The following is a 27525-nucleotide window of genomic DNA, read 5'->3' as shown; positions in this document are numbered from 1 at the left end:
TCCCTCCCCTGATGATGAGGTCCGTGCTCACATAAAGTCTATACACTACTGCCGTTCATTACTATCCTGCATGTAGAGAATCACAATGCAGTATCTGTCAAATGAATGAACTAGATCAAAACAATAGAGAACATTCTATGAAATCCATACATGCCAGAGTAATCTGCTACTGGAATGCTGGCCTGGGTACTCCACACCATGGGATTGCAAAAACCTTTTTCCAGTCCCAACTCAATCTTTTCCTGCCCCCATGACCCCACAGCCTGTGACAGCACCTAACACATGATACTCCCTCCCACTCCAGTGATTCCCTATTACCTATGTTTCCTAAAATCTTCTATCTCCCTCTCACGACCTCCCATTCAGATGGCTTCCTCATCATTTCCTCCCCCGCCAACCACAGCCTTTTCTTTGGTCTCCTTTAGCCACACTGTTCCCTTCAGCTGGCATACCCTCTTCCCTTCTCCACTGATTAAGACCCTGTACCATTATCGAGGCCCGGCTCAGATGCCCACTCGCCTGTCCCAGTCCTTCTATCTGACTGTGGGTTCCTAGAGGGCAGACAGCACGCTCATTCCTGTTTCCCCCAGGTTGGGACAACTAGTCAGTGACAGTCAGTAACTGTTAGACAGATGTCAACTGAGAGAAAAGGAAGGAATTCTGTTCTGAAGCATTCTGAAGGAAAAGAGATGCCCACCGCATTTAGGATTTTATTACAGCAAAACATTAAGTGGATAATTAAGGTCTGACCACCTAGAATGGCCCATAAAGACCTCTGCAACCAGTGCCTGCAACCCTCATCTGAACGAAGGTTCTCTGGTGGCTCCAATGTTACAGTCAAGCCTTAACAACCACAAACAACAGATCAGTCTCCTGACGGCCTAACGGCTCTCTTGGCCGCAGCTGCCTGGACGCCCAAGGGCGGGTCTCTGCCAGCTCTGGAGGATGATTCAGTCCATATCTACCCTTCTGCTTGTCTTTATGGCAGAATTGATTCTCTTTTGTCTCAGCCTTTCCCGATTCATGTTTTCTATCCTGAAAACAAAAAGAGACCTCAGTTAGGCCCAGATGCCCAATCAGTGATTTTCAAAGTGGTGACAGGAGCTGGCAGCTCAGCAGGAAGCACAGCAGCCCCAGCAGCAGGTGCCAACGCACCAGCCTCCACTCCAGGGCCGAGTGTTCTCCCACTCCCCGGGCTTTTCCACGTGTCTGCTGGGAGCTCGTGAACTTGGCCTTGCCCTCTGTCTTCCCTGTGCCATCCCTCCTTCACGTGACTCAGCTGGTAGAAGCTTGGGGCGTTTTCTGGTACCTGATTCTCTTTAGTACGGCATCTTCTTTGGATGGCTCCTTGGCTGTCTGGCTAGCCTCTGCGATCATATCTCGAATTTTCTGTAGGCAATCTGCCAGATTTCGGAACTGATAGCGGCTGCATTCAGAGGTGAGTATCAACTCTCCTGACTTGTTGATCTTATTTTTATGCTGCAGGGAATAAAGGCAAAACCAGAGTACTACAGAGGAAAGGTTAAAAGCAACTGAGGGGTTACAGCAAAAGAGAGGGGCCGGTGGTTACCGCGATGGCCATCTTCTGCCGCACAGGCTCCGCGATCCAGTCGGCAGTTGCCAAATGGAACCTGACTTCAGCCTTGGAATTCACTGTAGAGAAAGGGACGAGGGAGTACGGGTCACCGAGACTCTAGGCAGGCTTAGCACCAGGGGGGCTGGTGACCATCCTGAGACAAAGGGAGGTGACACACACCCAACCAAGAACGTTTCTATCCTGTGTCAACTTGGGGATACAGACGTGGCCATAGAATGGGCCTGCAAAGATAGTGAGCATTTTGGACAAAAACAAACTTCCAGGTACTAAATGCCCAGTGCTCCTCTTATAGTTTATTGGGTCTGGAAAGAGTGGGGGGATGGGTTCCACAAGAATGAAGGAAACCTGTTCTTGGAGCTGCCTGCCAACTCACACTGTGAGTTCCCTTTGTTTAGCCTCACAAGCCAATCCTAGTCCTCGCAGCCCGCAGCTGAAAGGCTGAGACTCAGACCACATTCGAAAGAATCAAGAGGATTATTATAAAGTGGCAGTATTTAAGCTTCTGCTAAAAATAAATGAATAAATAAATAAAATAAATCCCTTTATTTGACATGAATGTAAACACAGGGCCCTCAAGTCCATCTTCCAACTTTTAAAGTAAAAGAAAACAAGGTGCCCTGTACCTTTGTTAACGTTCTGGCCTCCAGGACCACTACTCCGACAATAAGATATTGTCAAGCGATCTGTAAAACAGAACATACACCAAAAAATGGATTGTCTCCTGGCCAAATGTGCAAACTTAATTTATTATCAACATAACTATCCCTATTCCACATGTCTCTCTTTCACTGACTTTGACATAAATAAACTAACATCCAGATCAGTAGAGTAAGAGATTATTTACAGATGTCAAAACTAAAACCAAGAGGAAGTGACTTTCCCAAGGTCACACAGACAGTAGAGGATGTAAAATTATGACCCGGTTTTCTGCTTCTGGTCTCGTACGTTCCACCAGATTCAGCTGCCCTAGCTTTTTGTTGCTCATTTGTTTTAAAGCAAGGATTCTTTCAAAAGCTCAACCGAAGGGACAAACTTAGTTTAATGTTGCATTTCAAAACGTGCTGAATGTGGATCCCAACAGACTAAAGCGCCAGGTGGACTCCCAGTGCCTAGCGCTTGGCCAGTGTTTAAAAACATGTGCCGGATAAACGAGCACTCGATTTGGAGCTGGGAGGCCTTGCTTCTAACGCTGGCACAGCCAACGACTATGGGATCTTGGCCGAGTCCCACTGCTTCTCTGGGTCTGTTTGGTGTTTGGAATCTCTAAATGAGGTTCCTTCCCTCTATGTTCAGCATTCATGAAAAGCAGCTCCCTAGTGTGTGAAGAAAGGAGGGAAGTGGGAAAAGTCAGACGACTAGGAGGTGAGCTACAAGAGGTTTGGGTGGCGAAGAACTCTGGCACCGCGGTGGCGGAGAGCAGGCCTCCCCGGGCAGTGGTGACCCATCTCGGGACTGCTTCTGAGAGGCTTTCCTCCTTTGGGCAAACAAACTCATTTTGCTGACCAGCATGCACGTGGTACAGTAGGGAGCCAATTCCAGCATGGTGTCGGCGACCTGGCCTGTGTCCACACAGGCCACTAGGCCTGGCTTGCTGCAGCCGACTCTGTCCTGGCAGGGACACCTGTGATCCTCCCAGAGCACAGGAGGGAGGTGAGGAGCTGCGACACCGCCATCTCCCACCGCCTCCCTGTCTGCCCCGGAGGCTGTCTTGAGAGTTTCTTAGCCTCCCGTTCTGGGAGACAGGCTTGCTGCCTTCTTCAGGCACATGCGCACCTCAAGGCTCAGCGGAAGGCTATCAAATCGGCCACATGGTGCCCTCTCCCTTGTGTTACCATCACCTCGCCTCTTTGTTTCAGTGTCACCCTGAGCAAGGGCCACGGGGAGCCGGCACCTTTGGTTCTCTTCCTTCCCTGGTGTGTGGAGTCACAAAGTCTCTGTATCTGAAAAAGGATGGATTGTTTCTTTCCAGGCCATGCCTGTCAGGCCCTGCCTTATGCTTGATGGGTACACAATTCTAAAGTTACGCAAACAGTTTACAGGGAGTGGTCCCCTCAAGTTCGTCCTTTCCTCTCCACTTCCCAAGGCAGTCCTCATGTCCAATTTCTTGTACATCCTTTCAGATCTATGTACACATGTAGAAATATGTATCTTTTAGGTGTATATGTAATGCACAAATGGTAGCTTACTATACCTATTCTTCTGCACCTTACTTTCTTCACATGACAATTAATTCATGTACTACAAAGATTAGTCCGTGTCACAAGAACATCAAGCGCTCTCCATTCATGCTGCACACCACAGCACTACAGAACGGCTACAGCATTTTGTTTTTGCTCTTCAAAATAATGTTGAAAGGACTCCACTTTTGCACACCCAAAGACAGTTTCTTTACTTTCATTAGGCTGGAGAGATCTGGAAGGAAGATGTGAGGGGCGGGAAAATGGATGATTCTTTTTCATAAAACAAAATTACTTACCTAGAGGAATGTCCCTGTTGGCTTGCTTTGCATCATCCTGTAAGATAATGTACGCAGTGTCACATAAACAGTCCCTGCCGGGCGACTCTTACTGGTCCAGCCCAACCAAAGAAACGATGTAAAGCCACGACGCAAACGTAGTAACAACTATTTTCAGGTCCCCAGCAAAATCGTATCACACGACAGAAAAAGGTTCCCCAGACTCCAGAGGTACCATCTCAGAAACACTCTTCCAGGAAACTGGAACTGACCTCTCCAGCCTTCCCTGCCACCACCTTAGCTACTGTTGGGCACCATCAGAGGTTCCTTTCCACCCCTCCTGGGAGGGGTGGAAAGCACCAGGATACACAGACATCAGGGAGACTCCAAAAGGAAGACCCTCTGCCAACCTGGTGGGCCACCTTGTTCCTTCCGCTCACCTGGAAGGCTGTCTGCCTTGAACAGTGACTAGCACATCTGCCTTGAGGGTTTCTGTCAAACTGAACTACTCACTCCAGACCTCTCACCTGCATGTCTCTCCCACGCTGTTCCTCTAGCAATGGCCCTCAGCCTTAGGCCCTCATGTCCACAGGCCCAGGGCCAACACTACCCCTCTGAGACTCTTCTGCCCAACCAAGCTCAAAGCATCTTCACCTGCCCTCCCCCCACTTTCACTCCTTTTCATCTTAGAATTATGTAGGGGTGGAATCCTCATCTTGCTCCACCTCTCTGCAGCACTGAAGACCATGGACCACGCCCTCCCTGACATACGTTCTTCCCCTTCCTTCTGAGCTATCCTCGTTTTTCCTCTTATCTGCCTAGGACGTTCTCAATCTCTTTTGCTTGCTCCTTGCAACCTTTAAACACTGACAGGTCCCTGAAATCCTATCTCTTCTCCATCTTACTCTTTCCCCAGAACATTTTATCCATCTGTGTTGATGAAAATATCATCTATGTTGGTGACTCCCAACTTTCTGGCTCAAACTTAAACCTCTTTCTTCAATTCCAGATCCACAGAGCCAACCGCTATTCGGTGTCTCTTCTCAGATGCCCAATGGATGCCTCAAGCCTCAAACCTCCTCACAGAGGACTTCCCTTACAATCTCAGGTAGCTCCCCAGCAAATCTATGACAGCACCCTGATCTATTCATTACTTCTCACTACCTGATATGTTTTCTCTATTTGTTTACTGTCTGCTCCTTCCACTAGAACAGAAGCTGTATCTGCAATGCTTGAAACAGTGTCTGACACAGTAATAACACAATAAATTTATGGCTAAGTGAAAAAACAAATGAATATTATCGCCACATTCTAATCTCGATTAATGGCAAATCAATCCTTCCGCTGCTCAAGTCCCCAGACTTCAATTCCTCGCTTATTGTCACTTCTCGTAGAAAATCCATTAGTAGATCCTAGAGGCTTTCCCTTCAGAGTATAGGTTCAGAATCCAGAACCCGACCCATTCTCGTTATTCCTGTTGCTTTTGCCCTGCTTCTCATCTCTTGCCTGTATTAGTGCAATCTCCAACCTGGTTTTCCTGTTCTTGCCATTCTACAGTCTATTCTTTATAAGGCTCTATATGAGTGATCCCTATAAAACCAAGGTGGGTCATTCTACTTGTCTCCCTCAGACCCTCGACTAAGTCCCCATCACCTTCAGAGTAGAGCTAAAGGCCAGTAAGCCCTATAAACAGGCCTGCCCCCACCCCTCTCCTCTTTAGCTCCATCTCCTCTGACCCTCCTGGGCAGCCAACTGGCCTGCTTTCTGTTCCCTGAACAAGTCCAGCATGTGATTGCTCTGAGGTGGTTGCACCTCCTGTTCCCTCTGCAGGGATGCTCATCTCTCCACCATTCCCGTGGCTCTCCGCCTTGCTTCTTCCAGGTCCTTACTCAAATGTCACCTTCTCAGAGGCCTTTCCAGACCATCCTACTTAAAACTGCAACCCTAGTCCCTACCTTAGCACTCCTTCTTCCTCCGGGCTTTATTGTCTCCAAAGTACTTACCACTGTCTCACATACCCTGTACTAATTTCTTATTGCCTGTCTCCTTCCATTAGAAGACAACCTCCACAAGCATTAGGATTTTGGTGTTTTGTTCACTCCTCTATCCCCATGCCTAGCAACAGTGCACAGAGCATGTTTTCAATAGAAGTTTGTTGAATGAGTGAATAAAGCAATGAACCTTTCCTTCCAGTCCTGTGGGTAGAAACTCATCAGAATTGGCGGGGTCCTACCGCTCCTGCTCCGGGACCTGATACAGAGCCTGCACCGAGCGGGCTGTCATTAAATGCATCCTGACAAAACGAACGAGAAGCCCTGTTTCCCAGTCGTGCTGGGGTTATGAGAGGCTAAGGACAGCGTAACTTTCTAAAACATTCCAGAAAGGAACAAACAACTTGGCATCCTACTGCCTTTATTGTCCACTCTGAGGGGCCAGAATACCCCCATTTTCCGTTGGGATAAGAATCTGTGCCTAAGGGCCGGGGAACTAATGCAGAAAAGCAACGCTGGTGGTCTTGTAGGAAGCACATCACAACCAGCGTGCACACCTCAAGCCAGCCCGGGCTCCAAGAAAGACCCTCCCTGTGGCCCCAGTCCCCGGTTGCTCGGGCAACCAGCTCCCTTAGATTAGCGGTGCGCCTGGCCAATGGGGCCCCGGCTTCCTGACGTCACCCAGCAAAGACAAAGAAACGCCCCTTCCGGCTCACCGGGACCTTCCAGGCAGTATCCAAACCCCGCGACTCCGGGTAGAGTTTGTCCAGGCTGTAAATGCTCTGGAACTCGGTGCCGTCTACCTGCTTGTGCAAATCGCGGCGGGGGCAATGCCGGGGCGGCGGCAGCAGCCAGGGTCTAGCTCGGCTCAGGCCCCAGCGCAGGCACCAGGCGACCGCCATGATTGCGTCTTGGAGTCGCTTCCGGTGTCGCTTACTTCCGCGGTCCGCGAGCTCGCGTTTCCCGCTGGACTTTTGTTCCCTGCGTTTGTTAGCGTCCGCCGCGGCTCTTCCGCGGAGCCTATTAGAGGCTCTCCATCCGCCGCCTCTGGGGAGGTCTGGTTGGTCCTCTGAGGTCCGCTGCTGCGGTGGGGGAGACGTTGGCCAGACAGTGAGCTTTCAGGGGGCCTTCCTGGTACAAGGACCCTCGGATTGTCCCCCAGAAACACCACTATTCAATTCAGAGTCTGTGCCCCGCTGGACCACTTTCCCCGCAAGTCTCACACCATCATCCATGAGGCCCACCCTGCCTGGCCTAGTTCATCTCCATCCTGTGTACCCTGCGCTTTTTTTTTTAACCCTTTCACATCATTCAGTGTTATTGTTGTAGTTTATTTCTTGTCTTCCAGCCAGAATGTAAGAAGCTCCAGGAGTGCATTGGCTCAGATCCCCAGCACCCAGAACCCGGCGCATCATACGTAATGAATATTTGTCAAGGTTGAAACATGTAGAGAATTTTTTAAGTTTATTTGAGTCAAACTGACGACATATGCTGGGGAGCAAGATCTAAAAGGCTCCCCCGAATAAGTTTTGCGGCTTCCGTTATGCATTTGCAATTAAGGGGACATAAGGCAGATTGGAGAGAGCAAGGTGGGGATTGGATTACAGGATAGTTAACAAGGTTATGTGCTCACTTCAGGGTTAACACCCTCTCCGAGGGGTATCACTTCTGGTATTTCAAGGTCAGTTAACCTGGATGCCCAAGAACAATGGTTAGGGATGGCTTAAAACCTTCAGCCAAAGAAGTTGCAGGCCTGGCATGTGACTTCTCACCATGACCTGCCCTGTTAGGAGTTTATGGTTATATCACCCTGTGAGTTTACTTTCCATACAACCCCCTTTTTTCATCCACATATTGATAAGACGAATTCTTTGGGAACGTGGTTTTGAAAGTTGAGTTCCACTAGAGCTGAATTTTAGTAACTTCAGGCCCATTCACAAGACAGCCTATGAGTAAATACTTTCTGAGCACGTGTGTGAAAGTCTACAGGACAAATACCAGCTGAGAGGAGAGGCAGGCAAGTGGAGAAAAATGTTTTAGAAATGGACCACCCCCAGCCCCTTTGTGGGGGGGAAAGCAGTTTTGTGGAGCATGATGGCAATTTCTCTTAGGAGACAAAGGGAGGCTGAGGAGGTATGTAAAGATTCAGACAGCCAAAGCCAGTTTAAGCAGAGCCCTTTTACAGGGCTGTTAAGCCATGAACTCCAAAACCGATAAGTTCTTACTCGGAGAAACTCAAAAGTAGAGCAAACAGTGTTTGGAAACAGCTAAATGTTGGCTAAGTTACTTCGTTGAGAGACAATGTGGTAAATGGAAACACAGCTCAAAGAAAGTGATTATTTGTAAGATTAGTGGTTGTTTCTTAATGAAGATTTCTATGTTTAGGAAAAACATACTTAGCTAGAAAGATATGCCCCTGGGGATGTTGGCTGTTTGAACCGAGATTGTCATCAAATCAAGTCTTTACCGTCTTAGCCTAATGGATACAGGCAAAGTCTGTGGGAGGGAATAAACCACTTCCCAGACACTGGCTTTGTAAACCCAAACTAGAAAGGGAAGGGCAATTGACATTGTGCCTTTTGGGCTCTACGTTGGAAGGGGAGTCTCCTGGGTCCCTCCCTGACTTAGTCCCAAGACCTCAGAGGGAACAGAGGTGTCTCTATGGTGACTGGAATAAGCTGCTCAGTAAAGGCAGGGAATCACCCAGTCGAGGGCTCTGGGATTATGAATAATGAAGTCAGCAATGGCACCATTGCTCTGAGGCTGGGTTCCAGCTCTGTGCCTGACCCAGAATGATAGGAAGAGGAAGCTGCAGGTTTCCATGGCCCCAAATAAACAGCCTGCTTGGGCCATCTGGTGCCCTGGATTCCGGGAGAGGAAGGGGGTAGTGGAGAGAAGAGCAGCTGACAAGCTCCTTTCACCTGCTGCTGCTGTGAACCATCCAGAATAGAGTCCCTTCGGGGAGAAAGAGGCCTGAGAGGTTGCCACCTGTTCCCTTGAAAAGGTGGGCACTGAAGGCTGAGGCCAGCCTCCTTCCCCTGCTTGGTCCTTCATAGGCTGAGATGGTGCTTCAGGAAGAGGACATTCACAGGGGAGAGAAGAAAGGAGAAGAAAAGGTAAAGAACCACCAAGCGTTTCCTGGTAGCTTACAGGCACCAGCCCTTCTCTATGGACTGTGAATTGGGGTACCACTTCTATGTAGGGGGTCCACAGGATTTTCCTTTCTTTTCTGAAGCACCCTGGGCAAGACTGACTCTTAAAACTCAACATTATGTGGAGCTAGGGAATGTGCAGTATTGCATAATGGAATTGGGTCAAGCCTGGGTTCAACTATGTCTATGTGACTTTGAATTACAAACTTAACCTCTAAGCCTCAGGGTCCCCATTAGTAAAATGGAGATTTTTTAGCTGCCTGTCAGCAGGCAAAAAAAGTTAGCTGCTACTAAGGGGTTCTAAATGTGTGCAAGTTCCTTGAAGGAAATTCCTTTTATTTTCCAAGAGCAGATGACTTTTATCTTTTTTACTCTGCAGTCTAGCTCTCCAGATCTTCTTTCCTTCTCCCCTGAGGGGAGAAGGCAGCACAGAGCAAGCCCCTGGCATGAGTGGGCAAAGCTGCCCACTCCTACCTGGAAGTGACTTCCTTCACTACCACTTCTCTGCCTAGTTCCCCGAAAACATCCCAGGCTTTCTGCTCAGGGTTTGCGGGGAGGGCAGAGGCAGGTCTGTTTGCTGGAGCAGTGGGAGGAGGGACCAATTCCCCTTACCACAGAGGGATCTTGGGATGGGGAAGAAAGGGGGGGCAGGGGAGTAAAGGTGAAATGGTGCAGGAAGGAAGAAGGCAGGAAAAAACATATCCAGAGGGCAATTCAAAAGGCAAGAGAGAAAGGTGGCTGGATACGGGCCACAATTTCCTTTGCTCCTGAGGTGTGACTGACTGCTCTGGGTGTCACACTCACATGTTCTCCATCCCACTGGACACACAGGTCATAACAAGATGGGAAAATCTGACAGCCACTTGTGTGCAGTGCACGTAAAATCCCCTCGCAGCTCAGTTGATGTAAAAAGCATAGACACCACCAATTCGGGGTCCAGCTCTGGGTTCCCACCACACTGAGCTCACCTCCTGGGTCCAGGGGAAGTTGCTTCTGGCTCCTTCAGGAACATGGGAGAAGGGGGTTGGGGGGAGGTCCCTGGGCCCACCTCCCAGGGGAGACTTTGGAGGCTTTGCCACGTGGGACTGGGATCTACAGAGCCGGTTGTATTTTCTGTCTGGGAAAAGGAGTGGAGGAGGTAGCAACAAACTGATCTCCAGGGATTGAGGAGACTTTTCTTCAGCTTCTGAAGTCATCTGTTGGCACAGGTGGTTGGGAGGGAGGGAACTGCAAAATCCTTACACAAGGATAGTCCGCCAGCATGGGGCACCCTACAAGGTGACATGCCCAGCACAGCAGGCACTCATTACGCAGGGCAGCTTCCCAGACCTACTATTTAGAGCTAATAGGCCGCCAATGGACGGGCAGTGAGGCTCAGGACGGCCCCGTACCCACAGCTGTGTGATGGGAGGTGGCTGAGTGAGACGCAGAGACTGGACCATGGCTCTGAGGTCATTTCTGCTTTTAGAATACTGGTACGTCTTTTATTAAAGAAGAGAATAAAGCATTTGTAAATATATTTCTCTCATATACTTCAAAGGTGATGCTGGTCGGCTGCTACCTAACTGGGGAGCAAACAGGCAGGAGCCCTTACCCACCCCGTCCCACCCCATCCCCTCCACCCTAGATAACAGAGACACAAGGAGGGCTGGGAGCTACCCAGCTCCAAAGGACAAAAGATTCCAAGATGTGCAGACGGAAGGACCGGATGGAAGGACCAGCCGACAGCTCTCATCACAGTGCCGCCCGGAGAGTAGGGTGGCACCTCCGGGGAGGTCGGGCATGCTTGTTAAGAAAACCCCTTTACCCCTTAGAAACAAATAAGGCAGGAAGGTTCCCCACTGGGCTCCCAGCACAGAGGCCAGGGCCATTGCCTTCCACGGGGCTATATGGCTCCTCCAATTTATTTCTTGGGTCTCAGGATGGGCGGCAGGAACTGGAAGCCCTGAAGAAGTGCTCAGGGCAAGCTGAGGACCTGGCATCTCTTAGTTGAAGTTGGACTTCCTGAAGACTTAACAAAAGATTAAACCCCGGACCCAGGTGGGTCCTCAAGAGCCCCCCACAAAGGCGGGAGGTTAAGAGCAGGCATTTTATGGGAGGAAGGAAACACGATCCCCATTCCGGTCCCATTTCAATACTGTTCAGTGTAGGGAGAGTCTTGGGCTGTCCCCGGTGAAGGAGGGCAAGAACGGATGCTGGGATCACAGTCTCGTGGTGCATGCCTGGGACATTCTGGGGGCAGCAGGCATGACCTGCAGGGGGTCGGCCTGTGGGGGGCATGGGAGTGAATGAGACACATCATGGTCCCTGAGGCGGGGACAGGCAGAGGCCAAACTTGGTGAGTCGCAGGCGGCGTGCAAAGATGGGGGGCTCCCCACTGCCCAGGCCCCTGGAAGGAAGGCTAATGCCCAGAAGGCCTTTGTGGAGTTGGAACCCGAGGAGGCTGGCTCAGAGGGAAACAGGGTATACCACTTGTGTATGGCTGCCAAGGGGCTCCCTGTTCCCCTCTTCTGATTGGCTACAGACCTGCAGTGGGCAGAGGGTCTCTGGAGAGAAGCCCACCCTCACCAGGGCTGGAGTGGGGGGCACTTGAGGCCTGGCTGAGGCCTGCTTTGCATGGCAGGAGCCACCTCTGACCTGGTGAGGACCCTGGGGGTGGGACAGCTGGTGCTACGGGAATGACAGTGAGTCACAGCTGGGGAGAAGCAGTGGGTGGTCCAGGAGACCCCCAGAACCTGCAACAGGTGGCTCTGGGGGTCCCCTTTCAAGTGTTTCCAGTTGTTGGCAAGGGGTCAGGGAGACCTTGCATTTCAAATCTCTCTCTCAAAAATAAAAAAAGAACTTTGAAAAAAAAAAGCCAGCTGGTCCAGAATGGCTTTCAGAAGCCTGGCTACAAATCTGAGAACAAGGCCCAGGGTCAGAAGCTGGGGAATCTGGGACTCCCCAGGGGAGTGGGGACGTTTGGCTTTGAAACTCAGCTGCACCTTTGGGCTGACACAGGATGGTGGAGGGTCCTGGGAGGCCTGATGCGTTGACCTTCTCCCACATGGGCAGGGAACAAGCTGAGTCCTCCCACACGCTCCCTGGGTCAGAGAGCCGCCTCTACCGGCATACATTGCTGCTAAAAGGCTTCCTCACTCACCAGGGGCTGCACAGGGACCCACGGCCTGAGCCTGGGGGTGGCTGCAGGCGGGAAAAGGGTCACTTGCTGCTGTGGGTCTTGACCTTGGTGGCGTTGATATCGGCCTTGGTCTTCTGAATCCTGGAGAAGATCTCCTGGAAAAGCGCCTTGTACTCAGGCTGGCTCTGCTCCAGCCGCTTGTCCACCGCCTCCACATGCTGGCTCAGGCTCTTCTCACCAGCTCTGGCCTCCCCTTGGCCCTCCTCGCCCCCGCGCAGGTCCCTCCACGAGCTGTCCCGGGAGATGGGCCGCGAGGTCTGCACGCCAGCATGTCGCACCCCGGCGCGGTGCTGCCGGCACTTGCTTAGCAGCTCCTCGTACTTCTCGAGCAGCGCGTGGTACTGCTCGTCCACCTCCCGCAGGATGGACATGCCCCGCTTGCGCACGCTGTTGGCGTGCAGCGTGAGGTTGCCTGCGTGCCGGCTGGCTGGGTCTTTGGCCACAATGGCGTTGAGCGCCGTGTCACTGCAGCTCTTGCGAACGGCGTGGCTCGGGGAGGTGGCCGGGGAGGAGACGCCATCCTGGGTGCCCAAGTCGTCCCCGCTGCCTGGCTGAGGGTCATCGGCTTCAGGGGCCTGGGTGAGCGGCGCCAGCAGGGCCTCGGCCAGGTGGTCCTCCCGGCCCAGCAGGTACGTCTTCGCCTGCTTCATCTGCTGCAGCTCCAGCAGCTCGGCCTCCAGCTCCTGCACGCGGAGGCGGCAGCCCTCCATCTCACACAGCTGCTGCTCCAGCTCCGAGTACTCCTGGAGCACAGCTGCAAACTCACGCTCTGCCCGTTCCTTGCGCTGCCGCTCCTGGCTCACATGGGAACGCAGCACTCCCACCAAGGTCTGCAGCCGCTCATTCTCCTGCTCCAGGGGCCTGGGGCCCAGCTCCAGCGAGGAACTGTGCAGGCGGAAGGCATCCTCGCACCTGGGAGACAGTGCGGGGAGAGGAGGTCCGACGGGCAGGTCGTGGTCATGGCCAAGGCCCACCAGCCCCGTCCTAGACACTTAGGCCTATGTAGTCCACTGGACCCGATATTCTGTTTGCCCCTCTGGATCTACTCTCAGCTCGTTCCCCTCTGCCCTCTGCCCTGGGAGGCTGACCTCATTGCACCACTTCAGCCAGGCTTCCTGGCTCTCTCCTGAGCTCAGCCAATGGGAAGCACTGGCAGAAGGTCGGAGGGTGGCAGCAGACCCAGGTGCTGGGAATGTCTTCTTCAGGCTCCTTCCCTGGTCACTGTGGGCCAGGCAGCACTTCATGCCCTCTAGTTCCAGTAACCTCCCCGCCCCTAGGCCCTCTGGGCCTCCAGATGGTAATAGCTCCTCACTATTGCAACCCTGAGGCACTGCAGAGTCCTTCCCCACCCGTTTTCCTATTCCTTGTCGACACCTCTTTATTAATCGCTCCTCAATTACTCTGTGCAAGGCACTGTCTATCTCTTGCCAAGACCCTCATTGAAACACCCATTAAATATACCACGTGTACTCTTACATTGACAAGTCTCCCCATTAAGAAGGTGTAACAGGAACTGAAAGGTAGAGTGGCTAACCCCTCCTGGGTTAGAGTTCTGGCTTACTAAACAGGTGACCTTGGATAAGACACAAAACCTCTGAGCTTCAATTTCCTCATCTGAGTGGTCGAGATGATAAAACATACCTCATGGTATCACTATGATTATTAAGACAATTAGCAGAGTGGGCACACGGTGGTGCTCAGAAAATGCCAGCAGCTATTGTTAGCAACAGGACCAGCCTCTCTGATAGCCTTGACAACGTACCGACTCTCTTGTTCCTACCTGCTGCCTGGTGCCCACCCTCTCCTTCCTCCCCTGGCTGGCAGTCCTGGGCACTCAGAGACACTGTCCAGGGTCCAGGCTGCTCCGCCCATGAGTGGCACCCTCACCTACCGGGCACTGGTGCACAGCTCCTTGAGGCAAGGGAAGGTGTGGATGGTGCGTCTTCGTTCCCGCTTCTCCCGGCGCACACGCAGCTGTTCCAGGCCCCGAAGCTGCTCCACCTGGGCCTGCAGCTCCTCTACCTGGGCCTGCAGGTGCTCAATGGTCTCTGTCAGCCTGGGTGGGGTGGGGGACGTGCATGGGAAAGAATTTAAGGGGACGAGCCAGCCCTCCTCTTTGTAGCCCTGGAGGGCTGAGGTTGGGGACAGATGGGCAACCTTGAGCCATGCTGCCTGGTGCTGAGATCGGACAGGGAACTCTAAGTACCCACCCCTCCCCCATGCCTCCTAGGCCGAATTAACCATATCTCCTCTGTGCCACCTCCATTCCTTGTACAACCCTCTATCACTTATCACCCTGCATCACAATAAAATATTTACCTGCCTGCCTTCCCTCCCAGGCTGTGAGCTCCCAAAGAGAAGGGCGATGTCTTTGTAGCCCCATCACTGTATCCCCGGTGCAGAGTTGGTGCTTAAAGGGCTGTGACCCGAATGTTAAACCACTCCCGATCAAGGAGGGCAAACGCCCTACCATCCCAGGTTCCCAGGCCTGGGCTTCTGGGAGAAGGAGCAGGAGTTCCACCCGTGTGCACACCCAGCCCCGGGCCTCTCCCTCGCCCACCCTCCTCCCCCCATCCCTCCACCCTGCCCTCACCCATGGATCTTCTGCTGGGCAGCCTTACTCTCCAGCACTAGCTTCTGGTTGGTCAGCTCCAGGTCTCGGGCTGTCAAGTCCAATTGCTCGTACACTTTGGCATGCTGCTCATTTACGTGCCGCAGCGTGTCCAGCTGCTTGGTCAGGTACTGGGGGCGGGGTGAGTAACCTTTCAGAACACGGTGGGGGAAAATGTCTCCTCCTGGACCCTCCTCCCACTTCTAGGAACAGGTTTGCTTTGGGGAATTAATCTGAAGCAGACTAAGGGGTCAAGACAACGGTGCAATAGGGCTGCCTGGGACAGTTGCGCAGGTTGTAAACTGACAAGGCTGTTCATTGGGCCAGGGGCCTGGACGGAAGTGGGAGCGTGTGCAGGGCCTGTGGCCCCTCACCTCGATCTCCTGCACTTGCTCCTCATTGGTGGCATACATCTGTTGTAGAGACTCCTCCAGCTCCTTGTTTCTCTCCAGAAGCGTCTTTCCCAGCTCCGCAGCCAAGTGCAAGTCTAGAGGCAGGGAGAAAAAGGAGTAGTGTGAGACAGAAGCCAGAGGACCCCCATTCATGTTCTGAGCATTCATTCTGAGCTGCGCCTCAGGGACCCCAAGATGAGCAGGGCACAGGGGCTGCCAGTGGGGAACCTCCAGGCCTGGGAGGGAATGGAAACCAGGAGCTAAGCCTTTGCACTGGCTGTCCTTTCTGCCTGGAATGTCCTCTCCCCAGACACTCCCAGGGCTCATCCTTCTCCCCCTTCAAGGCTGTGCTTAAATGTCACCGTCTCCAGGAGGTCTTCCCCCAACCATTGATTCAAAATCACACCCTCCCCCGCCCTGCACTCCCTCTGCTTGGTTTTCTCTCCTTGGAGTGAATCACCATCTAACTAATCAAACAACTTGCTCATTTATCTTGTTTGTCTCCCCTGACTAATTGTAAGCTTACAAGGGTAGGCTTTGCCTGCTTCGTGCACTGATATCCCCACGACCTAGACCAGTACTTGGCACAAAGCAGGTGCATAAATCTTTTTTTAAAAGAATGAGGGGAATGTTATAAGACATAGGGACAAAGTGCCCTGAACGATAGGTAAGGGAGAATTCACTTCCGGGACAGCGTGAGGCTCAGACAATGAGCAGCCTTGAGGTTGGGTTTGGGTGACCAGTAACTCACTGAGAGGCGGAGGGGGCAGCAGGGCTTGCTGAGTATTAGAACTAGATGAGGCTTTAGAGCTCTTTGGCCCAACCTCCTTATTCTATGGATGACAGGCCAGGGAGGGAAGAATGGGAAGAATGACTTGCCCAAGGTCATCAGCTGGGTTATGGCCATGTTGAAAGCAGAATTCAGGTCTCCTTGTTCCAGTCCAGTAGCATTTGGTGCTAGTGACACACACCCCTCTCCAAAATTGCCTTTCCCTGGGCAGCAAAACCATCTTCTTCCCTCCAGCAGCCCTGATTCTTGTACCCTGTAGGACTGGAACCTCCTCTCCCCATCCCAGTCCAAGGTACATGAATACCTGTCAGAAAGGCTGGGAGGGGACCGGGGCTGTGTGATACGGAGGGGATAAAAGGAAGTGGCAGGTGCTGGAATACCTGAAAACTCTATCAGGTCTGGAGTTGTATGGGGGTACCTAGACATGGGGGGTGGATATTCTCCTAGGTATATGCCTATCTCTTTTTAGAAACAAAGGGAATCATCTGTTACTTATATAGATGTATTTACATATAAATGTAGGACTCCATTTCTAAAAAGAGTTAGGCAGAGTGATGAGAATGTTCTAAAATTGATAGTGGTGATGATTGCACAACTCTGTGAATCTACTAAACACTGTTGAGTTGTTGTGCACTTTAAAGGAATTATAGCTCAATAAAGCAGTTAAAAAAAAAAAAAAGATTTAGGCAGCTTAATTCAGAGACCAGGACTGGTGGCAGGCAGCAAGAGGTTATTACTTAGTTCACAAGGCTGTTTGCTGTTTAAAAGAGCTTTAAAAAAAAAAAGAGAGAGAGAGAGAGCTTTAAGGTTTGTGTTACGGGGCACTTGATGTAACAAATCAAACAGTACAGAGAGGTTAAAAAACGGTGATAAAAAATTATTTGAAAATGTACCTCATAGATATTCTTAGATCTGAAACTGGGAATGCCATAAACAAATAAACATGGCCCCAAACAGTTAAGAAGGAACAATGCCATTTGTAAGTAATTAAAGTTCCACTCTGTGTGTGGAGTTTGGAAAAGGGGGGAGAGATGGGGCAGAAGAAAGAAAACACCATCTAGAGAAAGGGGCTGTCGACACGTGGGTGAAGTCCTTCTAAGCAGCCTTCTGTGCTTAAAACAGCTGTGGATACAATTTTCTGTAAATAGAGTCACATTTTTCTGTATCTGCTTTTTTCATTTAATAACATGGCACAGATAGCTTTCTTTGCCAATGCAGACCTACAGGATCATTTTTAGTGGATGTGAACTTTTTATTGTATACAGATCCCTAAATAGTCCTGATCATTGGACTTTTAGGGCGCTTTCAATTTTTTTTTTCTTTCTTAAAAATGAAACTGTAACTTGGGAGTACAAAAATCTTTGTGCAAATCGACACCTATTTCCTGAGGGTAGAAGATACTTTCCTAGAAACAGAATTCTGGGGGCAAAGTGCAGGCCTAGTTGATTCATTCTGCCAAAATGCTGTCCAGGAAAACTTGGGTCCTTTGGCCATGACAAGGCCCTCAATCCAGACTGATGGGGTAAATCCAGATTAAGGGGCGTAAAGGCAGCTCTGCTAGGGCCGCCATGATGCGGTCTAGGGCCTGAGCTCGGTACCACTTTCCCTTTTCAGACCTCTAGAGGATGGATAGTTTCTATACTTCCTCCTGGCACGTTTCATAAATACAGTTGTTTCAGCTGAGCTGCTTGCTTGGTACTAAATGGCTCTCAGAGAATAGTGACTCCCGGTGGACATTTGAGAGCAGAGCCTCCGGCTTTCTTCCGGCCAGCGGGTAGGACTGACATCCCCTTATGAAAGCCTGAGGGCCCTGACCAGCCACCAGGCCTGGACCAAAGGCCAAGCCGTCCATCAGGAGGAACAAACCTGGAGTCTGCTCCCACGCAGAGACGTAAGGTTTTGAAGCTGCCAGAGTACAGCCTGCAGGCTGGAACTACACGTGGAGGGGGGCCCTGTGCCCAGAGGTCACCCGGAGGAGCTCACTGGTTGAGGAGTCCAAAGCTGCTATCCTAGAGCAAGGCTGCAGTAACTTAGCCTGGGCAAACAGAAGCTGCTTTCCCGAACTCCTACCTCAGCCATCAAACAAAATACTATTAAGAGACATGTACATCACAGATAAGAACCTTTTACCTTAAGCAATTAACTTTCTGACAATGATGATGCCAAGAAAAACTAGTTACCTGACACACACATACCGGGGGAATAAGGACGCGTGTGGCATGAGGTTATTAACTAGAAGTGGCAGTGTCTATCTACAAGGTGTGGAGTCTGATATTAGGACGTGGAACTGCCACCCTGTGTTATGCTGAGTGCTCGGTGGAAATTCGGGAGCCCAGCAAGACCACCCCTAGTTCTGATGAGGGGAGCCACACCATCTCCCCATTCTCTGTAATGGGATGGCGAGCATTCAGCTCATCCCCAAACACGATCAAATAATTCATGGACGGATGAGAATGATAAACAGAGGGCCACACTCATCAGTGTTTTCTACCTTGGGAACTGTCAGGTGGTCTGTGAAGAGGCCATCGCTATGGATGTCACCTTCTATGCTGGCGTCAGGGGACAGGCTCCGTGGGTGGCCTGCATAGATTGACTGCAGCTTAGCCTAGAAGCCAAGGCCACGGGCTCAGAGGTGGAGTGAGGAATGGTCATGAACTTTTTGCTCTTCCTCCCAGGTGAATGTCTGAGCTGTGTGGATTCCTACTGCCGGCAGGCTGGGGCAGCTGCAAGTCACACTGCAAAAGCAGGGACATCGCCCTACAAAGGCAGTGACTGTGACCTGCGCCGCACAGTGATTCAGGAATGGGGAAGAAGGGAACACAATAGAAGCTGTTTGGGGTAGGCAAGACTCTCTGGGACTGTCTCAGAGAAGCCAGATTACAATGCAAGCGAAGCCGGTCAAAGCTGCCAGGAGGGGTCACGAGAAAAATCTAGAAGCTGCACAGCCGAGGACTGAGTGGGGCCAAGTGTTGGGGAAAGGACACCAGCTAACTGAGGGCTCCAGGGAGGGTGCACCTGCCCATAGAGTAGAGCCGGAGGGAGGCCTGGCAGTGGGAGAATGGGTGAGCTGGCTAAGCTGGAAGTAGAAGCTGGAGAAATAAACAGCCTGTCCCAGCAAGGTTAATGGTCACACAGGACCAAGCTGGGGAAGGTAATGAGTCTGAACTGGCCCCTTCCTCGCCTGGACCCTAGAATTTTCTGGGGTCTCCTGCAGTGGGCTTCAGCAGTTTTACTGAGGTGCAGCCCAGGAACAACGCCCCAGAAGCCTGAGAGGGAAGTGTCCGGAGCCAAGGGGATGTCTTTGAAAAGAAATGCTGAAATCCCACTGCCCCTCACTGGTTGGGGTCTGGTGGGCACCACAGACTCCAGAGCAGAGAGATGGGAAAGGGACTGGACGGGCACAGGGAAGAAGAGACAAAGATAAAGGGGTGGGGGGCATCTACCACGTGGCAGGGCGGTGGGGGACCTGCTCACAGCCTGCAGGGCATGAATGTCAGGAACTCTGCATCCACAGAATTGGGATCCAGTCACCTCCCTCCCCTTGCCACGCGGAGCTCTTGGCCAAGGCTGAGATTCAAGGTCAGGTGCCCAGGACTTGAAATCTGTGACTCAGCAGCCATGTCTCAGCCTGGAAAGAGGTACCCACAGGACTCACCAAGCCTGGTCCAAGGTGGGGAGGGAGGCGGCAGAGAGAAAATGCCCGTGCTTAATAATTGATGGCTTCTTCTATTTTTACAAGTGCTGTAGCAGTGGGCAGAGGGAACACAGTGAGAATCGAGGACCTTGTTTGTCTCAAATGCCCCCCTCTACTAGAACAGAAGAGCATCAAAGTCAAACAGGATCTCAGTGGCCAAGCTTCTGAAAGTGAAGTCAGGGCCGGCCCTAGGGGCAGAGGAAACAGACATGAAAGGGAGACTAGGTTGGCTGGGCAAACCACTTCCTGGGCCACTCAGAGGCAACTGGGGAGCAGCTGGGCAGGAGAGAAGTTTAGGGATTGGGCGTAGGGAAGGGGGACACAACAGGTGCCTGATCCCCATTGTGGTTGGCCTTTGGCCCACGCTCACCTCATCCTCCATCTCTCCATGCAGGGGTAGTGCTTCAGTACCTGTGCTGGGTGGGACTTCCTCCAACCCCCACCCTTCCGCAGCAGATAACTCCTACATTCCAGTAACTTTCTAGAATGTCTGCATGCCTTCCTGTACCCAGAGAGCACCTATTCACCCAGCAGCTCAGAGGTGCGTTTGCATAAACCTTTCTGAGTCTCACAGCAGAATGTTCTCTAGTCTCTTCTTGCTACAGAACCCCTGTAGCTCTATCACAGTTGTTTGATCCCCTTTCTGTTTCCTCTGCTGGAATGTGGAGTCCCCTGAGAGCAGCGAGCTCATCCCCAGGCAGAGGCAGAGCACAACACTCGTCCATGGCAGCAGACATTTGGTTTTTGATTAAAAGCTCCAGTTTCTTTTGGGACTGTCTCATTTTTGGTTTCCCTCCTTGTTCCCGGGCTCTGGCGACTACTGGGGTATGAGGGGAAGCCAACTACTGCAGACCAGCAAGGACAGAGAAGGGGGACAGCTGGGCCCACCCCCCCATCCTGGCCCAGAGCAGGGTCGCCCAGCTCAGTGGGAATCTCGACACTTCTCCCTCTCTGGAAGCAGCACAACTCCCACCCCTACTCCCTGGCTTCTTCCTTCCACATCTGGGCTGGGAACAGTGCCAGACACTTTCAGAGTTAAGGATGCGGGAATGAAATGAGACAGCAACAATATCAGCATCTGCCTCCCAGGAGGCCATCTTCCCAGGCACTCAGTTTCCAATTTTTCTTTCTAGGCCCACCGCTTCCATGAAGCCCTCTCACTGCATCCTACCACCCAGACTCAATTACAGGCCCACCTCCACCTGCCCAGGGCCACCTAGTGGGCCAGGGCTGGGACTATTCCCAGCTCCCAGGATAGTGTCTGACACTTCAGTACAGCCTGATAGATGTTTGTGGGATGCAAAATTTGGGGGGAGGGGGAGTGCCCAATGTGGGGGAGGGGCTGTTGAAGCCAGTATTGGGCCTCTCACTCCAGGCAGGGAGGCTGACCATAGACTCCGGGGGGAGTATGGCAGGGTGCAGCCCAACACACCCGGTTCCACACTAGTCCTCCAGAGGCTCTGATTACCCCACATTCCTGAGCACAAGGACAGACAGAGCCTCATCTACCAGCAAATCGGGCCATGTGGGGATGTGGGTCAGGGCCAGGAAACAAAGGCTCCAGGATCAGGGTAGATGCCTCCCATGAAGGCAATGCCAGCAGTCGAGGGGGCCCTGGGGATGGAGCCCCAGAGCAGGAGTGTGTCCACACCCAGGCTTGCTGGGGGACTGGGGTTACTTCTCCTGGACATGTTCTCTTGCCCCTCCAGCTCTGACCATCCAAGAATGTGGCGTTCTCCGGGAGGAGAGGGTGGATTTGACTCGGCTCCAGCAGGCCTTGGCCCTCACCCTCTAAGGCCTCCGTCTCTTTCCTGTCCTAACAGCCCGCCCCCTACTCGGAGTGATGTCACTTCGGCCACCTCATCACTAGCTTCTAACCCCCTTCTAGTCACTTTCTCTGCCTTCAGATAGAAGGGGGACGTGGCTCCCTCTTTACGCAGGACCTCATCTGGGACCTTGCTCAAAATTCTCAAATCTGATCCCCTCCAGACCATGAGCCATTAGGAAGGGGGCCAGGAGGGCAAGGGCCAGGGGACTGCTCCCTCAGTCAGACAGATTGGAGACTCCAAGTCTCCCTTTCTCCCCCGACAGGGTCCTGCACCCCCATCCCCTCCCTGGTTAAGGTCAAAGGAGTTGGGGAAACTTTCTGGGAGTCTTAAAGCTCAGGAATCCTGGCAGGGAAGGGTGTTGCAGGATTTTAGGGGATAACTCCTCCCCACCACACACACACCCCACCCCTCCCAGCAAAACATAACCAAGGAGCCATCTCCCAGCCTCCAAAGACTTCCAGCTGGGAGATGGAAGTTTTTCCATCTCTCAGGCACCCCAACAATATCAGGGGCCCCTGGGCAGTTCCTGCCTCTAAGTTGGGGTGGGCAAGCTGGGTGAAGTGTGCCCCTGTCCTTCGGGGGAGAAGGAAGTCCGTTCCCCCGACTTTTGCAGGTCTCTGCGGGTCCGGTCCAGGTCTCCCGGGCAGCGCCCCTTCCCTCCAAGGCCCCATTCTCTACACGCATCACCCCTCGGAGTCCGGCGCGCGGGGTCCAGTCCAACCCTCCCGGGGGTGATACCGCCCAACAATGGAGAAGCGAACAGGGTCGCAGGGCGCACCCCGCTTTCCCGCCCCCCTCCGGCGTGCTCACCCTGCTCCAGGTCCTGCTGGTCGTACCAAGGCTCCTCTTCCTCTGCGGAGAAGTCCTCCATCCCGGCTGCCCTCCGCATGGCCCGTGGGCTGCGGGCGGGCGCTGCGGCGGCGCGGCTCAGGGCCGGGGCGCGGGGCCCGGGACAATGCGGCGGTGGTGGGCCGGGTCTCCTGCGTCGCGGACTCGGGCTACAGAACCCCGGCTCGCGCTGCGCCCCTTCGCCATCGGCCGCTGACACGGCGCCCACACGGGGCTGGAGCGCCGCCGCGGTCTGGTCCGGCCGGGGTCCTACCTAGCCCGGGACACCGAGCGGCGGCGGCACAAAGGGTGGAGGGGAGGGGAAGGCGGGCGGGATCGCGGCAAGGAGGGTCGGGGCCGGCCGGCAGGTCTAAGGCACTAGGAGCGCGCGGCTGCCGCGGCGGGCGCCCCCTGCCCGGTTGCGGCCCGCGCTGCCCCCACCCGCCCGAGAAACACCCGGAGCCGCGGCTGCATCTCGGCTGGGTCCACCCTGCGCTCTTCCAGCCACCCGCTCCGCGGGGTGGGGCCGGCCGCCGGCGACCAATCAAAAGACGTATGCAAAGATGGAGGCGGGGCCGAGGGCGGGATCTCCCTGGTGCTTTGGGCTGACTGCCGCTGAATCAACGCCCCCACCCCACTTCCCTCCACGCTGGGCTCTTTCAGTTTAGGGCTCACTGTGTGGAAATTATTTTCTTTTGTTTACCTGTTGTGTTTCCCTCTAGGTCTCCTGAAAGCAAAGATCTTGTCTCTTGTTCCACCTGGCTCTCCAGTGCCTGGAATAGACTGGTCTGTTGATATCTTCCACAAACACTTTAAATGAATGATTATTTGACTATACATTTACAATTACCTTTAAGAAGCTGTTTAAATGTCGTGGCCAGAAACCTCAGCACAGGAGTGGCGAAGTTTGAGGGTGTGTTACCTGCATTTTGGGCCTTTCTCTTGAAGGTCCTTTTTCCCTCTCCTTGGGAACCACATCCTATATCCAATTATATTCATTAAAACCAAACACACTTTCACCTGGTCAAGCATTCTTTCCTTAAAGGCGTTTTCAGGCTCAATCCTTCATGATTTTTATTAGGACTCACCATGTGCTGATACTGTTGAAGCACGCTGAGTATATCCAACTCTGAAAATATGTGGCAAATATATCCAACAAAGGACTTGTGTCCAGAATGTAGAAAGAACACCCTCAAATCCACAAGAAAAAGAAAGACAGTCCAGTAGAAAAGTGTATAAAAGACTTGACTAGGCACTTCACAAGTGACTGAAATGACCCAATAAACATGTGACAAGGTGTTCATCTTCCTTAGAAGGATCAAAATCTGTAGGGGAAGAGAACAAAGCAGGGTTGGAAGAGGCAAAAGCTGAGCTGGTATGTGGTCTTGACAAAGCCTTCCATGATTCCTGGAGAGATCTGAATCTGGGGTGACCCTTCAAAGTTATTCCAAGTGGCAGTGGGAAGAGGGTCTTTATATATGCCCCCAATACACACACACATATCAGCCAGTCATTGAATGAATGCAAGCTGCCCCTGGGAAGTGGGTGTGACCTTGGGCAAAGGAGCTCTTTTTATCTTCTCTCTTTTAGATAGGGCTGACAGTGGAGGACTGTCAGCCAGCAACCCTCCCAGCAGCTGGGGCACAGGTTTGTCAGTCCTGAAGGGTAATCTGGGGGAAGCATCACAGAATTCACTATATATGCATACGCTATTACCCAGCAATTCTGTTCCTATATATGTGCAACAGAAATATGGACATGTTAACTGAAAGACATACACAAAAATGTTCACAGCAGCACTGCTAATAGCCCAAAATGAAAGCAAGCGAAATGTCCATCAATAGTCGATGGATAAAATGTGGTGTATTCACGCAATGTACTATTATAGAGGACAAATAAAACATTGAGTGAAAGATGCCAGACACAAAGAGTAAACACTTGTATTAGTTTCCTATTGTTTCTGTAACAAATTGCCCCAAATTTAGCATCTTGAAACAACACAAATTTATTATCTTACAGTTTTGTGCATAGGTTAGAAGTCTGACACAGTCTCATTGGCTGAAATCTAGGTATCTGCAAGGCTGAGTTCCTTCTGGAGGCTCCAGAGGAGAGTCTGTTTCCTTGCCTCTTCCCCCTTCTAGAGGTTGCCTACATTCCTTAGCTCATGGCTCCCTTCTTCCATCTTCAAGGCCATCAACAGCAGGTTGAGTCCTTCTCACATTGTATCACTCTGACCTCTTCTGCCTCCCTCCTCCACTTTCAAAGACCCTTGGGATTACATTGGGTCCACCCAGTTGACCCAGCATAATTTCTCCATCTCAAGGTCCTACACTTAATCACGTCTGCAAAGTCCTTTTGCCATACAATATAACATGTTCAAAGATTCTGGGGATTGGGATGTGGACATCTTTGGGGATCATGATTCCATTTATATAAAGTCTAAAACTGACTAAAATGAATCTAATCAGGATAGTGTTTGGCCTTGGGGAGATAGCAAGGTCAAAGGCACTAAGGCAGAAAGAGCTTGACCTATATTACGAACTGATCAAAGCTCAGTATAGCTGGAGTGGAGTGGATAGAGGAGTGACGAAATTGGAATTAGGGCCTTGGGAAGGAGTTGGGATTTTTGTTTCCCAAGTAGACAAAGAAACAATAAAAAGCTTTCAATTTTGAAGCTTCTATGATAGTCTAGAAGGGAGGTGATGGTGGGATGGGCAAGGTTGGAGGCAGTGAAGATGAAGCAAAATGAAAAACATATTGGGTATAGAACTGAGATGTGCAGATGAATTGACTAAAGAATTGGAGTGACGCCTTAGACTTCTGAATCCAGTGAGTAGGTGATGGTGACACCATTTATTGAGATGGGGATAAAATGAATCTAAGGGACAAGCAGGTTGGGGGTGGGGGTGGGGTGTTGAGGTCCAGAAGGATCTGGTCAGGACCCCAAACCAACAAAGTTCTCCTCCCCATTTATTTGTTTCTTCATTCTTCAGCTCTGTGAAAATATAATTACAGGAGCCAGGGCTGTCCCTAGGGAGCATAGAAAGTCCCCAGAGGAAAGCAGGGGCAGAGGATGAGGGCCAGGGCCTGGGCAGTGAGGATGTCCACAGGGCCCTCCTCTTGCCAGAACAATGAAAGGCAGCCCCCAACCTAAAGAGTCACTTCCACTCCCTGGAGCTAAGGATGTTTTTTCAGTGATGACCTAGATGAACATCTATCTCTTGGGTCATCTCTCAGCCTTTGGCCTTTACCACACTGGCCACACCTTTAGCATGCCTCTATCCAAATACTCTCCTTTCCTGTAGCCATCCACTAGTGCCCCAGTCCCAGGAGTAATGCCTGGCAGGGTCAAGCATATCACAAAGGCTGGATTCTCATTGTCCACAGAGCACTGGGCAGGGTTTCAGGCTGGATTTCCTTGAGTCTCATAAGGAGTACCGGGTGGGGGTGGGCTGAAGCTGAGCAACCAACTGCCAAGTTGGTGGAGCCCTCCCCCCCCAGCCTCTGCAGGGGACAGACGGTGGAGGCCCAGGTGACCCACAGAGCTGTGACTGGCTGAGGGATGGGGTGCCTGCTGTGTCCTAGGCTTGTGCTGGGCCTTTGCCTGATTTGGTTCTTCCATCCCCAGGCTCCTTACCCAGTGGGATCACTCCCTGTGCCTTCAGGGCAGGCTTAGTATTTTCTAAATTATTCCATGAGGAGGAAAATCAGATCTGCTTTTGAAAAAGGAAATTAGTCTCCCTGAGCTACCAGCCAACAAAGCAGGGTAGAGGGTAGTGAGCCGTGCCCGCGGGTGGGACATATAAACAATCTGACCTAGGGAACCCCCAGAGCCTGGTGCTTCCTCTGTGTGTCAGGCAGACCTATTTAATGGTGTTTCTTTTCGGGGGCATCAAGACGGGGCACTGATAGACTGGATGTTCCCCAAACCTTGGGCATTTTAATTCCCCTGGGGTCGCTTTCACACTCTGGCGACCAGGAGCACTTCCCGAGTTCCCACCCGAGCTCCCCGGAAATGCAAAGCCAGATCCTGGAGGCGGGGCCAGGGTACAGATACGGACCCCTGGGGCAGGTCGGTGCCGCGACGCGACGAGAAGATGCAAACGCCCTCCCCGCGGGGCGAGCTAGGGAACGTGACACGACAGCCTGCGGGCACAGTCGACACAGCCCACCCCCCACCCCCCACCCAACCTACCGGAAATGACGGCGCTTGCGCGGGCAGCGCTGACGTTGAGGGTCCCGGCCACTCCTAGTCACGCGAGTCACGCTTGGGGAGGGCCAGGATTCCCAGTCCGCCTCTGGACCCTTGGGTTTTCCAAGGACCCCACACATTGTGCATCTTGGGTCTAGGTCAAGAGATCAGGCAACACCAGGACACCTTCCTCGGGCACCCCCACCCCTGCAGGCGGAGCTGCCTCCCTGTCCCCAGACTTTCCAGCGTTGGACACACATTGCACTGAATGCTCTCACCCCATCTGTCCCTTCCACCAGTGTGAGATCAGCGCCTGGCAGGGTAAGGCGCTCAATACATTTGAATGAATGAGGTCATCTGGTATCCCCTCCCTCCTTCCCCTATAAACCATCGGAATGTAAGCCTAGACAAGTGTCTGCCCTGAACCTGGAAGTAGTTTAGATTCTCACAGCCCCTGTGGTCAGAAAGTGCTTCCATATGTCTACTTCGCATCCCTGCAGTGTAAACCCTCCCAGGGTGGCATCAGGGCACAGGCGTGACCTGAGTGTCCCCCTGTGGCCTCACCCTTACTTCTTTTTTTTTTTTTTTTAAAAGATTTTATTGGGGAAGGGGAACAGGACTTTATTGGGGGACAGTGTCTACTTCCAGGACTTTTTCCAAGTCAAGTTGTTATCCTTTCAGTCTTAGTTGTGGAGGGCGCAGCTCAGCTCCAGGTCCAGTTGCCAATGTTGGTTGTAGGCAACCTGTGGTTGAGAGCCCACTGGCCCATGTGGGAATCAAACCCGCAGCCGTCAGCGTTAGGAGCACGGAGCT

The 27525-nt window shown here is 52.2% G+C and overlaps 2 protein-coding genes across 3 annotated transcripts; both read right to left on the bottom strand.

Annotated features, from left to right (window-relative positions):
- Positions 1-692: 692 nt before the first annotated feature.
- MRPL58 (mitochondrial ribosomal protein L58) lies at positions 693-6985 on the bottom strand. 2 transcript variants are annotated; one of them, XM_081028257.1, is made up of 6 exons: positions 6760-6985; positions 4074-4110; positions 2221-2280; positions 1571-1653; positions 1310-1479; positions 693-1035 (listed from the first exon to the last, which is right to left on the bottom strand). In XM_081028257.1, the coding sequence occupies exons 1-6, from the start codon at positions 6943-6945 to the stop codon at positions 951-953; spliced, it is 621 nt and encodes a 206-aa protein (XP_080884383.1). In that variant the 5' UTR covers positions 6946-6985; the 3' UTR covers positions 693-950. The 2 variants fall into 2 exon arrangements, with proteins under 2 accessions (XP_080884383.1, XP_080884384.1); XM_081028258.1 differs by having other exon boundaries at positions 6847-6965.
- Positions 6986-10649: 3664 nt separating this feature from the next.
- Positions 10650-26989, bottom strand: CDR2L (cerebellar degeneration related protein 2 like). Its single transcript, XM_081028003.1, has 8 exons — positions 26716-26989; positions 23609-23845; positions 23371-23499; positions 22503-23293; positions 15362-15474; positions 14970-15118; positions 14268-14432; positions 10650-13288 (listed from the first exon to the last, which is right to left on the bottom strand). Exons 4-8 carry the CDS (start codon positions 22579-22581, stop codon positions 12397-12399), a joined length of 1398 nt encoding a protein of 465 aa, XP_080884129.1. The 5' UTR covers positions 22582-23293; positions 23371-23499; positions 23609-23845; positions 26716-26989; the 3' UTR covers positions 10650-12396.
- Positions 26990-27525: the final 536 nt, after the last annotated feature.

The sequence above is a fragment of the Rhinolophus hipposideros genome, assembly GCF_964194185.1.
Source record: "Rhinolophus hipposideros genome assembly, chromosome: 20".
Lineage (NCBI taxonomy): Eukaryota > Metazoa > Chordata > Mammalia > Chiroptera > Rhinolophidae > Rhinolophus > Rhinolophus hipposideros.
The sequence above is the reverse complement of the archived record's forward strand: the minus strand, read 5'-3'. Positions and strand labels throughout refer to the sequence as shown.